This window comes from Euprymna scolopes, chromosome 43 (genome assembly GCF_053919585.1).
Source record: "Euprymna scolopes isolate OS-2025 chromosome 43, ASM5391958v1, whole genome shotgun sequence".
Taxonomy (NCBI): Eukaryota; Metazoa; Mollusca; class Cephalopoda; order Sepiida; family Sepiolidae; genus Euprymna; species Euprymna scolopes.
Genome location: NC_136524.1, coordinates 63,504,571 through 63,519,188, shown reverse-complemented (window position 1 = coordinate 63,519,188; position 14,618 = coordinate 63,504,571). Strand labels below are relative to the sequence as shown.

General features: G+C 33.7%; 1 protein-coding gene across 1 annotated transcript in view; it reads left to right on the top strand.

Moving 5' to 3' along the window:
• The window catches only part of LOC145268369 (uncharacterized), a 90,149-nt gene that overhangs the window by 39,614 nt on the left and 35,917 nt on the right, over positions 1 to 14,618 (top strand). The window contains exon 14 of the mRNA XM_080123919.1: positions 1,580 to 1,719. Within this exon, the coding sequence (XP_079980045.1) occupies positions 1,580 to 1,719 (140 nt within the window). The remainder of the gene's footprint in view (positions 1 to 1,579; positions 1,720 to 14,618) is intronic.

Sequence of the window (14,618 nt, the reverse complement as noted above, 5' to 3'; positions counted from 1 at the left end):
GTAAAGAAAATGAAATCACAATGTGAATTTTGTAACATAAAAGATTCGGACAACCTCGTTTTGTAAATCGGACATATTATAATCTAGACAGTATATAAAAAATTGTAAGATTTAGTGACCCCCCCCCCCTCCTAGCGCCCCCCACAAAAAAGCCTGTGGCAGAAATACAAAAAAAATGCACACACATACAAACACACACACATAAATACACACATTTTTGCTTTTATATTATAGATAATACTTTCTCTTGTGTCATTAATATTGTTTTTCATTTTTAGGCTATCATGAGTTAGCTCACTATTTTCATTAACAAAAATTTATTTTGTATGTGAAAAAAACATTTTAGAATTTTTGAGTTGAAGGTTAGTGATTTGCATTATTCAGTTATTCAGAGTACTGTTCTCATTTTGGATATTATCCTAGTGTTTTAGTCTCCTTCAAGTACATTTTGTCAAACTTGGGAATCTCTATAGAATTTTGAATAGAACACTTTATTTAATCGATGGAAATAGCTTGCCTTCATTCTATCAGCGATGACTGGGGAGAAGTTTTTAGCAATTCTTAATCATATTCTTTGTATCACACATACTTCATAACCCTTATCCCTAAATGGCTCCCGGGCCTTCATATGTGGTGACCACCTTGTAAAAAAAAAAATACTTAAGATTACACCTTCAACCTCTAAAAGACTGACACAAAAATGTTTGCAAGAACTATTGATGCCAGGGATAAAAGTGCTAATTTATAATCAAATTTACGTAATAATCTGAATAATTTAAATAATAAAAAATATTATTGTTTTTCAAATTTGTTGTACATAATATTGTGTGTAAAAACACAACCCCATCTTCAAGAAAAATGGGCATTTGTCAATATAGTGGGAGTTAGTAAAAGGTTTTGAGTTGTCTTAAAAAAATCCGATATTGAAAATTTTCATGAATTAAATATTAAAGAAATTGAATTTTAAAAAATCCTGAGAATTATAGCATTTTGCAGAGATTTATTTTTATTGATTTGCTGAGGTCATATTACTATGCAAATAAAGAAAGTTGTACATGGAATTTGAAAATTTACTGTATTTGAAAATTTACAACTGTTAACATAAGTGCACAAGCCACATTCACATATAAGCAGTGATCAAACGTTAATAATAACTATGTCTTTTTTGTCTTAATTAAAACTTATTTAAAATAATAAATCCAAGAATATATTTAATTGAAAGCACTACTTGAAGTTACCTGAATATATATATATATATATATATATATATATATATATATATATATATATATATATATATTTTATGACACCAGAGAAAAAAAATTATACATCTATGAAGAGAAAGGATTAAATTTTGTTTTACATTCCAGTTTTATCAAAATAACAAAATAAAAATGAGTTGCCACAAAGGAACTTTCCCATTTTTGTACACTAAACTCTATGCTGGTTTGTGCTAACTAATTTTAGTCATACCTAGCATCACTAAAATAAAAATCACACGGAAAAGTATTGATAAGCAGATTATTTTATTAAAAACAAAATCTTTATTAATTTTAATTATTTCTTTTTACTCTTATAGCTAATTCTGCAGTTGTTATATCTGCCTCACATTCATCTTTACCTGTAGAAACCAATCCATTATCATTAAAATTATCTTCCATTGTGACAACTTCTTCATCACCTGCAGTTTCAGAATTAACTGACACATCCTCTGACATGGTAAGTATTGAGATTTTTCTCTCTTCTTACATGTATAATAAGAATGTCTGTTGCATTTTTGCTTACCAATGGGTGTATAAACTCTTATATGCTTGTGTTGTTGTTACAAACCCAGTCTCTACTCATTTGCTGCCAAACCCATGTGATTTGTTAGATCCTTGTATTGCATGAGAGATTAACAAACTTCATTAATTATGTTTCAAGGATAGTTTATTTCAATACACATATGTAGCTGTGAAAACTTGTTGGCACTTTTCTGAATTAAAGAAAAAAGCTGCTACTACATTTAGCTAACTGACCAGAGGGAGAAAAATGATGAGCAAAGTGGCCTGTACTCTTCAGAACCAAATCTCCAAAGGCTGACCTCTCTTTCTATGGTATTGATTTGCCTAAAGAGACTGACTGAATCACCATTCAAATGTAGGGGCCTCTACATTATTTTAATTTTCAAGTTATGTAGAAGATAAGTAGTCATTTATTTTGGTTATTAGACCGCATATATATTATTATCTATTTATGTCATCATTATGTGCATATATATATATATATATATACTAGCAAAAGTACCCATCAATGACTGGGTTCAAAAACAGCCTATAGAAAATGAACTCTGATTTATGAAAGTATGATAGGTTATGAAAAGGAATGGTTGTAAAGAGAGAGCTTCGAATTTGGGGGTATCAAAACCAAAGCAAAATATGATGAGTAAAAATAAAATAGATAAACCCCATAATTTATTATACCATACCTGTTCACACTGAAACACTTATCACAATATTCTGTGAATCTATATTAAAAAACCTTGTTAAACTTTGTGACATATTTTCATTCTATGGAGATCAGGCGCGAACGAACACCCCATAATTTTATTATACCATATTTCTTCAAACTCGAACATAATTATCAAAGTATACTTACGCAGATAGATATGAAAAGTCTTTATTAAAGTTTGTGCCACACTAGATGATCTGAAAATTACCCCTTCTCAGGTGCATGGCAGCATAAAAAAACCTTACCACCTCAAAAGCATGTGGATCCAATCTCATTCCGGCTGTGCTATTAAAAAAAAATGCTCTTCCAAGGTTGCTTCAGTTCTCTCCAAACTTTACAACAAATGCCTAAATGAATCTTGCTTTCCTGACTGCTAGAAATCTGCTTCTGTGGTGCCTGTTTTCAAGAATTCTGGCGAAAGAACTGACCCATTAAATTATCGCCCTATTAACCTCTTCTTGCTTTTCGCCAAAATATTTGAGTCCATAATTAACCAAGCTCTAGTCCATCACCTTACAGCTGCTAAATTTCTGACCGACCAACAATATTGATTTAGGCAAGCCTGTTCTACAACAGATATCTTAATGCTGATCTCTTGATGTATATACCATACACTGGACAAAGCAGAGGAGGGGATAGCATTAGCCCTAGATATATCTAAGGCTTCTGACAGAGCATGGCACAATGGTTTTCTCAACAAAATCAAATCATACAGTATAACTGGATGAATACTTACCATAATTAAATCCTTCTTAAGTAAGAGAAGAATCCAGGTTGTTCTCGACGGTTGTACATCTAAACAATATGATATTAATGCGGGAGTATCTCAAGGGTCTATCCATGGATTTTTATTATTCCTAATATTCATAAATGACCTCCCTGATAAAATTGTCTTTGAGATGGATATATTTGCTGATGACACCACTGTCTATAACAGGCACGAGGGTAAAACAAATGAACACATATCTAAGGAAATGGCAGAAACACTAGAGGAAGACCTCCAATCTGTAGTGGAATGGGAACAAAAATGGATAATCAGATCCAATGCTGTCAAGACTAAATTTCTTTCCTTCAATAATTACAAGAAACCTTCTCAACCACCAGTAGCAATGGTTAAAGATACATTACCTGAAAGTACTTCTTTTAAATTCTTTGGCTCAGTATTCACAGGGAACATGTGTTGGAACAGATACATTGAGACCACTGCCAGGGCCGCTGTCAGGAAGGTAGGCTCTCTCTACCGTACTAGAAAGCTACTTTCGCCTGAAAGTATCTTGTAGCTCTATAAGGCCACCATTTGGCCATGTATGGAGTACTGTTGTCACATTTGGGCTGGTACATCTGCTACTCGTCTCTTGCACTTGAACAGGGTTCAAAAGAGTCGCCAACCTAAGTCCTGAACTGTTATCTAAGCTTCCATATCTGTTCCATAGATGAAATGTTGTATCCTCTGCCTGTTCTACAAGTATTTTAATGCTGAATGCTCCGATAAACTACAAACCCTTGTACCCCCTCGATGTAAATACTCTCGACAAATCCAACAAGCAGCAAAATCCCACCTCTAAATAGTAGAGATCGCTAGATGTAAAAAAAACCTTCTACTCTAATAGTTTCCTCCCCAGAACTGCTAGACTTTGGAACTCCCTTCCAGGATTCTGCTTTCCCAATTGTACTGACATGCAGAAGTTCAAGTGTAATGTGAACAGACATCTTGCCGCTCATCGCCACACATAGTATCCCTGCAATTTATGTCCCTGATAGTAGCCCCCTACATCAAGGTGGCACTGTACCTTGTTTGGGATGAAATTGGAATAAAAAAAATAAATTCAATAAAGCTCAGTTCAGGGCTGATTGAGTGTGATGACCTGGATGCAGTGGTAAAATTAAAAGGCATCTGGGCTGATAGTCAGTCGCTGGACCAGTGGCACTAGTCAACAGTCAGTCGTGCAGCCATGATCATAACAGTTAACTATGTGGGCTGGTGTAGTTAACAAAACTGCGGCAAACGTCCTATTGCCAAACAGGAAATAAATCAGGCCAGTAATTTAATATGGTTCAGGGTTAGATCAGATATTACATTTTGATCATGATGATCAGTGCCAACTAATTGGCCTGAGAGGCAATTTTTTGTTCACTCACTGCTAATTTTATTTTTTGCTAAAATAATCTTCAGTACAATTCAATTCAAGAAATTTGGTGGTGGTGGGGGAAACTAAAACAAGCCTGCTTCAATTTCTATATCATGGTAGGATGTTACAAATTTAAACCAAAGAGAAAAATGGTAGCAAGTCACCTGTACAAATTCACCTTGAATTATTGTGTTAGCACATTTAGTAAATCTCCATGAAGTCCATTTCAAGGTTCATGGACCCTGATTGAGAAAGCGTCCCTTCTTTGGTTCAATTGAAATGGCAGTAAAACTGTTTTTTCTGGTCTTGATAAAGATCATAATGGCCATTGAGGAGATTATAGGTCCAAATGAGATCACTGCATAAAGTCAGCATTCAAGTATTTAGCTTCTAGAGTTGGCTCTCAAAAATTTAGTTAGTGGAGATCATTTTCCAAAATGTTTTACAATATAATTTATATTTTATGGAAATAATCTCTCTCTCTCTCTCTCTCTCTCTCTATATATATATATATATATATATATATATATATATATATTATAAGATAAAATTAAAAGCCAAGAACAATGCGAGATTTTTTTTTTATATAGAGTAAAATTAAATGCAAACAAAAGAAATAAATTTCTTTTTTTTTTGTTGTTTGTTTTTTCTTTTTCACACAAATTTTAACTCTAAACAACAGTAATTTTTTTTTTTCTGTTGTATTCAATGGTGTTGTAAATCTCAATATATTTCAGACTTATTAGTCCATTTTCAAGAGAAGACAGCGGAAGAGTGTTCAAAATTGGAAAAGTAGCCGCAGAGTTTGCCACGTGATACCGCGAAATATAGAACAAAAAATGACGTTAGGAGAACGTTAAAATAAATCAGTTGATGTTTGAAATACTTGTTGCGTTTGTGAATCAAGGGAGATGACTATTCAAGCAAGGTTTTTTTTTTTTTTTTAATTATTGTTTTTTTTATGTTTTAAACTTATATTATAAAAGCGGAGCTCAATTCCAGTCTATTGTTTAGTGTGGGAGTATTTTTTTAAATAATTAAAGATTCGAGGATACGAAGTTGATCTACGTTTCTTGAAGAAGCAAGAATGTTGATGTGAAAATCTGGTTCTGAATTAATGCAAGTGCGAATATGTTTATAGAACGACGAAGCAGTAGTGTTTAAGTGCTCTTTAATGCGGTGATGAAGCAATCTGGTAGTGCTTCCGATGTAAGATGCACTGCATTTAGCGCATTGTAGGTCGTAAACAACGTGGTTCTTAAAGCATAAACCTGTGTGTGATATTGGGCAATTAGAGAGTGAACAAGGGGAAGGTGTATGCGATGGATGTTTTCGGTTGAGCTGTTGTCTTAAAGTAGATCCAGTGTGGATGAGTTGAATGTTGTGCCCCTCGCTGCGGATGGCTTTTCGGATTGAAGATGAGATTTTGTCACTGAGGAAGGGTAGTTTTAGAAAACAATTGTTAGAGAAGGGTCGGGTGTTGCGTTTTTTCTTTTTAAGTGAGGATAGGATCGTATTAGGGTAGCCGTTTAGTGAGAGGGTCTGTAGGAAATTGTTAGTGTGTGTATGTTTGTCGGAGATGTTAGTGCATTTGTCTTGTATGCGTGAGATTTCAGCATGTGCGTAGTTTAGTTTGTCCTTGAGAGGTAGCGCAGATTTGAAATGTACGAAGAGGCGTTTGCTGGCGGGTTTTCTGTAGAATTCAGTGCATATAGCACCATTTTTTTTTATTTGTATTTTAAAATCAAGTAGAGAAAGAGATTCCGAAGAGTCTGGGTGTTCTATAGTAAATTTTAAGTTTGGGTCGGCGTTATTGAATTTGTGGAAAATGTTAATAGCTTCTTCGCGGGAGTATGTGATAATTAAAATGTCATCGATATATCTAGTAAAAAGGAGATAAGAATAGCAGGTACTAAGGGTGTGTCTTTTGAGTTTGTCCATATAAGCAATGGCAAGAATACCGGATAGACTGGAGCCCATGGGTAGTCCAGATACTTGTTTGAACGTGTTTTGTAGGAAAGTAAAGTAAGTGTTGTCTACTATAATACGGAGGAGTTGTAAGAGATCTCCTGGAGTAATTCCGAAGCATTGTGGGTTTTTAGATGCTATAATGTCTGCCATGAGATTGATGGCTGGATGTGCAGGAATGGAGGTGTATTCACTCTCTAATTGCCCAATATCACACACAGGTTTATGCTTTAAGAACCACGTTGTTTACGACCTACAATGCGCTAAATGCAGTGCATCTTACATCGGAAGCACTACCAGATTGCTTCATCACCGCATTAAAGAGCACTTAAACACTACTGCTTCGTCGTTCTATAAACATATTCGCACTTGCATTAATTCAGAACCAGATTTTCACATCAACATTCTATATATAAGTTTAAAACATAAGAAAAACAATAATTAAAAAAAAAAAAAACCTTGCTTGAATAGTCATCTCCCTTGATTCACAAACGCAACAAGTATTTCAAACATCAACTGATTTATTTTAACGTTCTCCTAACGTCATTTTTTGTTCTATATTTCGCAGTATCACGTGGCAAACTCTGCGGCTACTTTTCCAATTTTGAACACTCTTCCGCTGTCTTCTCTTGAAAATGGACTAATAAGTCTGAAATATATTGAGATTTACAACACCATTGAATACAACAGAAAAAAAAAATTACTGTTGTTTAGAGTTAAAATTTGTGTGAAAAAGAAAAAACAAACAACAACAAAAAAAGAAATTTATTTCTTTTGTTTGCATTTAATTTTACTCTATATAAAAAAAAAAAAATCTCGCATTGTTCTTGGCTTTTAATTTTATCTTATAATTTTCTTCAACAATGCTTCAAGCAAACTACAACCTACTTATATATATATATATATATATATATATATATATATATATATATATATATAAGCGAAAATGTATGTATGTATGTTCGCTTTTCCTCGATGTCCACAAAAGGCTTCTTTCAAAGAAGCGCTTGCTCGCTTCACAACTTTTTAAAACTTTTTATATCATCTATAAATTGTAATATCTACGAATTATCCACGGAGCTCGCCTCTATTTAATTTTATTGACTTTCAAACGTTAATTATTCCACATTTCCCGCATCGTTACATTCGGTTTTCCGTATAAAAAAAGCGAACCTCGACTCTAATCACAGGCCCAGAGCCAGTTTGTTCAATGTCGACTTCGTCATATCAGACTGTAGCTTTCATTTTGAGACGAGGGAGCAGGTTTTTAAAAACAAACAAACCCATTTATTCAAAACTGCCCCGCACAAAATAACTGCTGAATACCTATCGGCATCACGTCAATCAAAAACACGCACCTGTTTTTTTTTTTAAACACTTTACTATTTTCCAACTGCGCGTCGTCAATGCTTCGGGTTTTTTTCACATACCCCGAAAAACACTCGGGCAACGCCGGGTACTCCTCGCTAGTATATATATAAAAGCGAAAATATGTGTATGTATGTATGTGTGTTCACTTTTTGTGTATGTCTACAAAAGACATTTTTTGCCGTGATTCTCAGTTGGCTCGCTCCTTAAAACTTTTTATATGCAGTCTAAATAATAATATCTATGACTAAGGAACTTGCGTCGCAGCTATCTTTAATTTACCCAACTTTTACGAGCTATTTTTGAGATATTTTTTGATCGCCATGTAGTGGAGAAAACAAACTAGCTTACAATGCAAAACTAGATCAAACATTACGTGACTTAGCGTTCTCGCACCTATTAATTTCGCTTTATAAACTTAACACCTATCAATTCATCTATTCACGTGGTTGAGATGGTTAGGTTGCAGGGTTTTTTTTCCATTTTCTTTCCACCTCCGAGTCAAAGGTTCGGGGTTCAAGCCTACCTTTCTATTAAAACTTTTTTCTTTTACACCTCCAAACACCCGGCCAACTTTTTTTTTTTATTTATTTTTTTTTTTTTTTTATAAACAGGGTTGTTTTGATCTACCTCCCCCCTCCAAGCCCCCGCCCCTACACACACCTCCAAGCACCCGGGCAACGCCCCCCCCCACCCAACTCTCCGCTAGTCATGAAATAAAAGGCAACTCAAATAGCCGAAGAAATAAAGAAAACACTGAAAAAAAATAGTGAAATTTTTATGACCATAAAACAGTTTCATGTTCAAATTCCTATTAAAAATGTGGTGATTGAGCATAACAGTCGCTTAACTTTCAAATACATTGTTAGAGGGCACTCGTGTTTCTTAATTGAGATATGAAAGCATAAAATGGAAACAGTACCTCTGCTTTTCTACAAAACTGCTGACATTTTTTTAATTAAAAAAAATTTTTTTATCGCATATTTTTAAAAAAATACTATGTTTATAGTTTGGTAAACTGTTTAGATACTTAAAATATTCTGTTTATTTACAGAATTATAAAAAAGAATGAATGTGTCTCGTTGTATTCCAGTTTAAAAAAGCTTTTGTAAAAGTGCTTTTTTTTTTTTTTTCATTTATCTAGATATTTTGAAAATATATTTATTTATAAAAATGTAAAATATTGTTTTGAATTCTAATAAGATTATTTGTAAACTTTTTCTATTATTTAATTTTACTTTCTTTTTTTTTTTTTAAATAGATTACTTTTTCCATTTCTACTGCCACCTACAGGAATTTCTGTGGTATTGCCAATTTAAAAATAAATTTTTGGGTAATATCATCGACTGGATTTGTACTTTGAATTTAAAACTTTTTAAACATTTGTGAAATATTAATATTTTGGCAACTGTTAAACTATTTTTCTCTTGCGCATTTACCTTTTTGTAAATTGTAAAAAATGTGATACATTCATTGTTTGTTTCTTTTTTCAAGTTTCTGCAAATAAATTACTTTAAAAATATCTAAATAGGTTGCTAAAAATAAAAATTGATAAAAAAAAGTTTCAGAATTTAAAACAATATTTTGCGACACATTCATTGTTTTTTCATATTTCTATTAATAAATATATTTTAAATCTTCTATATATTAATAGGATAGTGTGTGTTGTTTATTTTATGTGTCACGCTTACATCAGAGTTACTATTGTTTAATTGTTATGGGCTTCCATTTCTTGTAATAAATAATTTTAACACAAGTTTTGGTTTCGATTATAGTTGAAGGAACTCCTATAATCTAATTTTTTTTTTTATAAATAATTTTATCAAAAACTCATAAGTTTTGTTTCGGTTATAGCTGAAGGAACTCATATTATATGTCTATATATACTATATATACATATTTTTTTCATAAGTTTTGGTTTTGATTTCGATTCAAGCTGATGCACCTAAGTCATAGGGATATATTTTTTATTTCTGAAATCGCAACTTTATAATATATAAAAATCAGTAGAACATAAACTCTGTAATAATATATACAAAATCTGCAAGAATTAAAATATCATATTTAAGTGTACTTTACGATCAGGCTATACCAGGTATCCCTGCTAGCTTAGATAAATACTTTTGCAGTTTTAACAAAAGAGCTACAATAATATCAGAGTGCCTTTTGGCCAAGATCAAAGTGTAGTATTTGTTCTTCAGATGCTGCACTTCCATTTCTTGTTCTCTTTCGGTGGAGGAGCAGTCCTTCGCGACTGAGACAATTTTCTATTTTTTTACCTTTTCTCCACGTTAAAAAACGACCCTGGTGTCTAACTCTGTCCCGTGGAGAGGCATTGTAAATAGGTAAAATAATATCAGAGCGTCTCCATTTACGCTGGACATCTACAGAATGCCAACATCAATATATTACATATGAATGAGTCCCCTGTGGAATTTTCGCAGGTCCTGCTAGTAAATATATTGGCATAAAATATCTTAATATTTTGGCCAAATGTATAAGTAAGCAGTTTTGGAGAAAAGCAGAAGTATTGTTTCCATTTTGTGCTTCCATACCTCAATTGATAGAAGAGGGTGCCCTCTAACGATGTGTTTGGAAGTTAAGCTACCGTGTTATACTCAATTACCAAAAATGTTGTTTTATTTTATAATTTAAAAAAATATTAACATTTATCTGTACTTGAACCTAAAATATAGTGTTTTTCAGAGTTGTCAGAAGGATGGAAATTCTAATGTTCATTGTACCCCACTTCTTTTGTTAGATATATTAGGGAATTAGTTGGGAATAAAACTCATGAATTGAAATGGTCAATTTTAGATAAAGCAAATAAATATATACCTAATAAGAGAAAAAAATATAATTCATGCACTTTGGCATCCTTCCATATAGTAGAGGGAGAATTTGCTTAATAAAAAACAAGAAATTATACAAACTTGTATCAATAGAATGAGATATATGCAGGCCTATTAAAACCTGTGGAAATTCTAGAGTAATAATCTAGTCAAGTTCTGTATATGAATATAGCAGTAATATATATATATATATATGATGATGAAAATAATGGAAATAGTATTCCGACAAAATAGAGAAATAAAAAGGAACAAACCGTATTATGTGTTCATCAACATTTCGTCTTTATTTCGAGACTTCCTTTGGATGAATGAGATTAAGAAACAAAAAGCACCAGTACAAAATATTTGAAAATGTTTCACATGCAAAGTGTGATGCTGTTCTATTTCAGAAAAAAGGAAAAAGACATTGGAAATTCAAAAAGGGGGGGGGGTGCGCTGTTAAAGAGAGGGAAATTTTAGTGATGTCATATAGTCGTTAATGTAATTTTAAGAGATATGAACACGGTTAATATTCTTACTGGAAAGAAATATATCTGTTGAAATTCAAATATAGGTTTGTAACAGAAATGAAATGAGTTTTTTTTTTTTTTTTTTTTTTTTTTTTTTAATGTAATTTATTGATTGAGATTATATGTATTAATTATTACATGGGGTGTTTGAATGGTGTGAGAAGGTTAACCTATGTCTACAGTTAAATTATGTTCTTTTAATAAAAGTTTACTTATCAATGGCGCTATGTTATAGAAACCTGCACATTGTTTAATTACAATCAAATGTAAAAAACAAAACTTTGCAAGAAAAGCACTTCCCAGTATCCAATCCCCTACATAAAATCTAGTGCTAGAAAACTACTTACACCTGAAATTATCCTGTACGTCTATAAGGCCACCATTCACCCATGTATGGAGTATTGTTGTCACATTTGGGCTGGTGCATCTGCTGCTAGTCTCTCGCTCCTAGACAAGGTTCAAAAGAGTCGCCAATCTGATAGGCCCTGAACTGGCATCTAAGCTTCAGCCTCTATCCCATCAACGAAACGTTGCATCCCTCTGCCTGTTCTACAAGTATTTTAATGGTGAATGCTCTGACGAACTGCAGACACTTGTGCTCCCATGACGTAGACACCCTCGACAAACCCGACAGGCAGCTAAATCCCACCCCCACACAGTAGAGATCCCTAGATGTAAAAGATCTTTCTACTCCAGTAGTTTCTTCCTCAGAACCTCTAGACTGGAATTCCATTCCAGGTCCCTGCTTCCCTAACTGTACTGACATGCAGAAGTTCAAGTGTAACGTGATCGACATCTTGCTGCCCAAATCCCAACATAGTGCCCCAGTAGTTGCTGGCCCTGATAGTAGCCCCCTACACCAAAGTGGCAATGTGCCTTGTTTGGGGTGAAAATGTAATAAAAAAAAAATTTTTTTTAAATCTTCAATAAAAATAATCTAAATTTATCATACAGCTGCTGCGAAAATTTAGAGATGATAATTAAAACACATAACAAAATATTAAATAAAGCAATGAAAACAATAATAATAAAATAAATAATAAAAATGTGAACAACAACAAAAATAAAACTAACACAAAGGACAAAAATGTAACTAGTAAAAATAATAATAATAATACACTAAACCTAAACAACTCCCAATAGAAATAAAAATAAGAATACTAATAATGAACAAGATAAATGCAACTGTATATCCCGCATACTCTACCCACTTCAAAATAAATGTCTAACAAAAAGCATAGTTTACCAGGCTACAATATTTGCCAACAAAACCCGAATGATAAGAAATATTACATAGGTATGACTTCTTTAGATTTCAAAACTGGATATTATGACCATAAAAGTATGTTCAAAAACAAAACACTGAATGAAAACAGCACTAGCAAACCAATACTGGGAACTCAAAGAAAGTGGACGTTCGCTGAAAGTCGAATGGAAAGTAGTATGACAAGCAAGTACATTTAGGGATCTAAACTATCCATGTAGATTATGCCTGAATGAAAAATTTCCTATTCTTTAAAGAACTCCAACATCTATTAAACTGTAGGATAGAAATAGCTAACAACTGTGTGCACAAGATAAACTTTGCTCTAGGATAGTGATACGAAATAATCTTAAAATTGACAATAACAATAGAAAATTAATAAATAAATAAAATAAACATACATATTCATGAATAATTTTATATATATACATAAACTAGTATAATATCCGAAATATAGAATAAAACACAAAATAACTTATCTACTTACACTTAAGTTGAAAGTAGGTTAGCTTACTACAACAAAGGATATCTTCCCTTCCCATAAAAACACACAAAGGAGATGGTTGAACCTGAAGATAACTATTCCTTTGTCCCATTGGCTGATTAGGATGGGTGCTGCGGAAACTAGAAAGCTGATTGGCAAACTAGAAAATTCAATAGCATGTGCGTATATAAAAAGGCACACTAACCACAACATTTTGCATAACCTGATGAATTCTCACGAGAATGAAATGTGGAATATTCTGTGTAGCTTAATTGCCATATATATTTTTGTAACTTACTATATATATATATATATAAATGTACTGTTTTTCGTCGATTCATATGTTGAGTTATTTGGAAAATTCGACATAGCGAAGGCCTTCGATAAGGTATGGCATAAGGGCCTACTTCACAAGATTTCCAGCTACGGTATTACTGGAAATGTTTTCTCAATCATTAAATCATTTCTATCCGATAGGTTCATAAGAGTAGTGGTTGATGGGCAGAAATCAGAGGCCCACAGTATTAATGCTGGAGTCCCTCAGGGGTCCATCCTGAGTCCAACTCTCTTCCTGATCTACATCAATGATCTCCCAAAACACATACTTAAATCATTCGTTGACATCTATGCTGATGACACGACCATCTATGGCAACACATCAAAGGCTGTAAATGACAAAGTTCTCTCAAATTCTCTCTCCTCTGATCTTGAACACTTGGTACAATGGGGGAAGAGGTAGCTGGTCACTTTTAATGCATCCAAAACCAAGCTTCTATCTTTACATCATCAATGCTCTGATCCCCATCTGGCATCAATTGAAATGGATGGCTCTCGTCTTGGAGAGGCTCCATGTTTTGACAAGCTTCTGGGTTTGACCTTTACTCCTGATCTAAAATGGAACACGTACATTAAATCTGTTGCCAGGGATGCTGAGAAAATGGTAGGATCCTCCTACCGCTCCAGAAGATATCTCACTACTGATGCAATTCTCTATCTTTATAAAAGCCAAATACGTCCAAGGATGGAGTACTGCTGCCACATCTGGGCAGGAGCTGCTAAAAACAGCCTATCCTGCCTTGACAGAGTACAAAATAGACTTCGTGGTTTAGTGGGGGATGCCCTTTTCTCTTCCCTGCAACCTCTCTCCCACAGAAGAGACGTTGCAAGCCTGTCTTAGTTTTATCACTATTTCCATGGCAGGTGCTCGTCTGAGCTCCAATCTCTAGTCCCCCCTCGCCAATCTTTCCCGAGAAACACCCGTCTGGCTGAAACTACTGTCAATAATTTTCCCCACTCTTTATCTGTGCCTAAATCCAAACGTAGATTCCATGAGCAAAGCTTCTTTCTTAGAGCTGCACGCCAGTGAAACTCTCTGCCGCTTGCCTGTTTCCCACCTGACTACAACTTAGACGTCTTCAAGTCCAACATAAACAAACTCCTGACAAACCGCTCCCTTGAGACATTCTGTCAAAACCCCCAATACTAATGATTACTACAATATTATCTCATTGATTACTGTAGACGCAATAACCCTTATCCCTGAGTGGCCTTCGG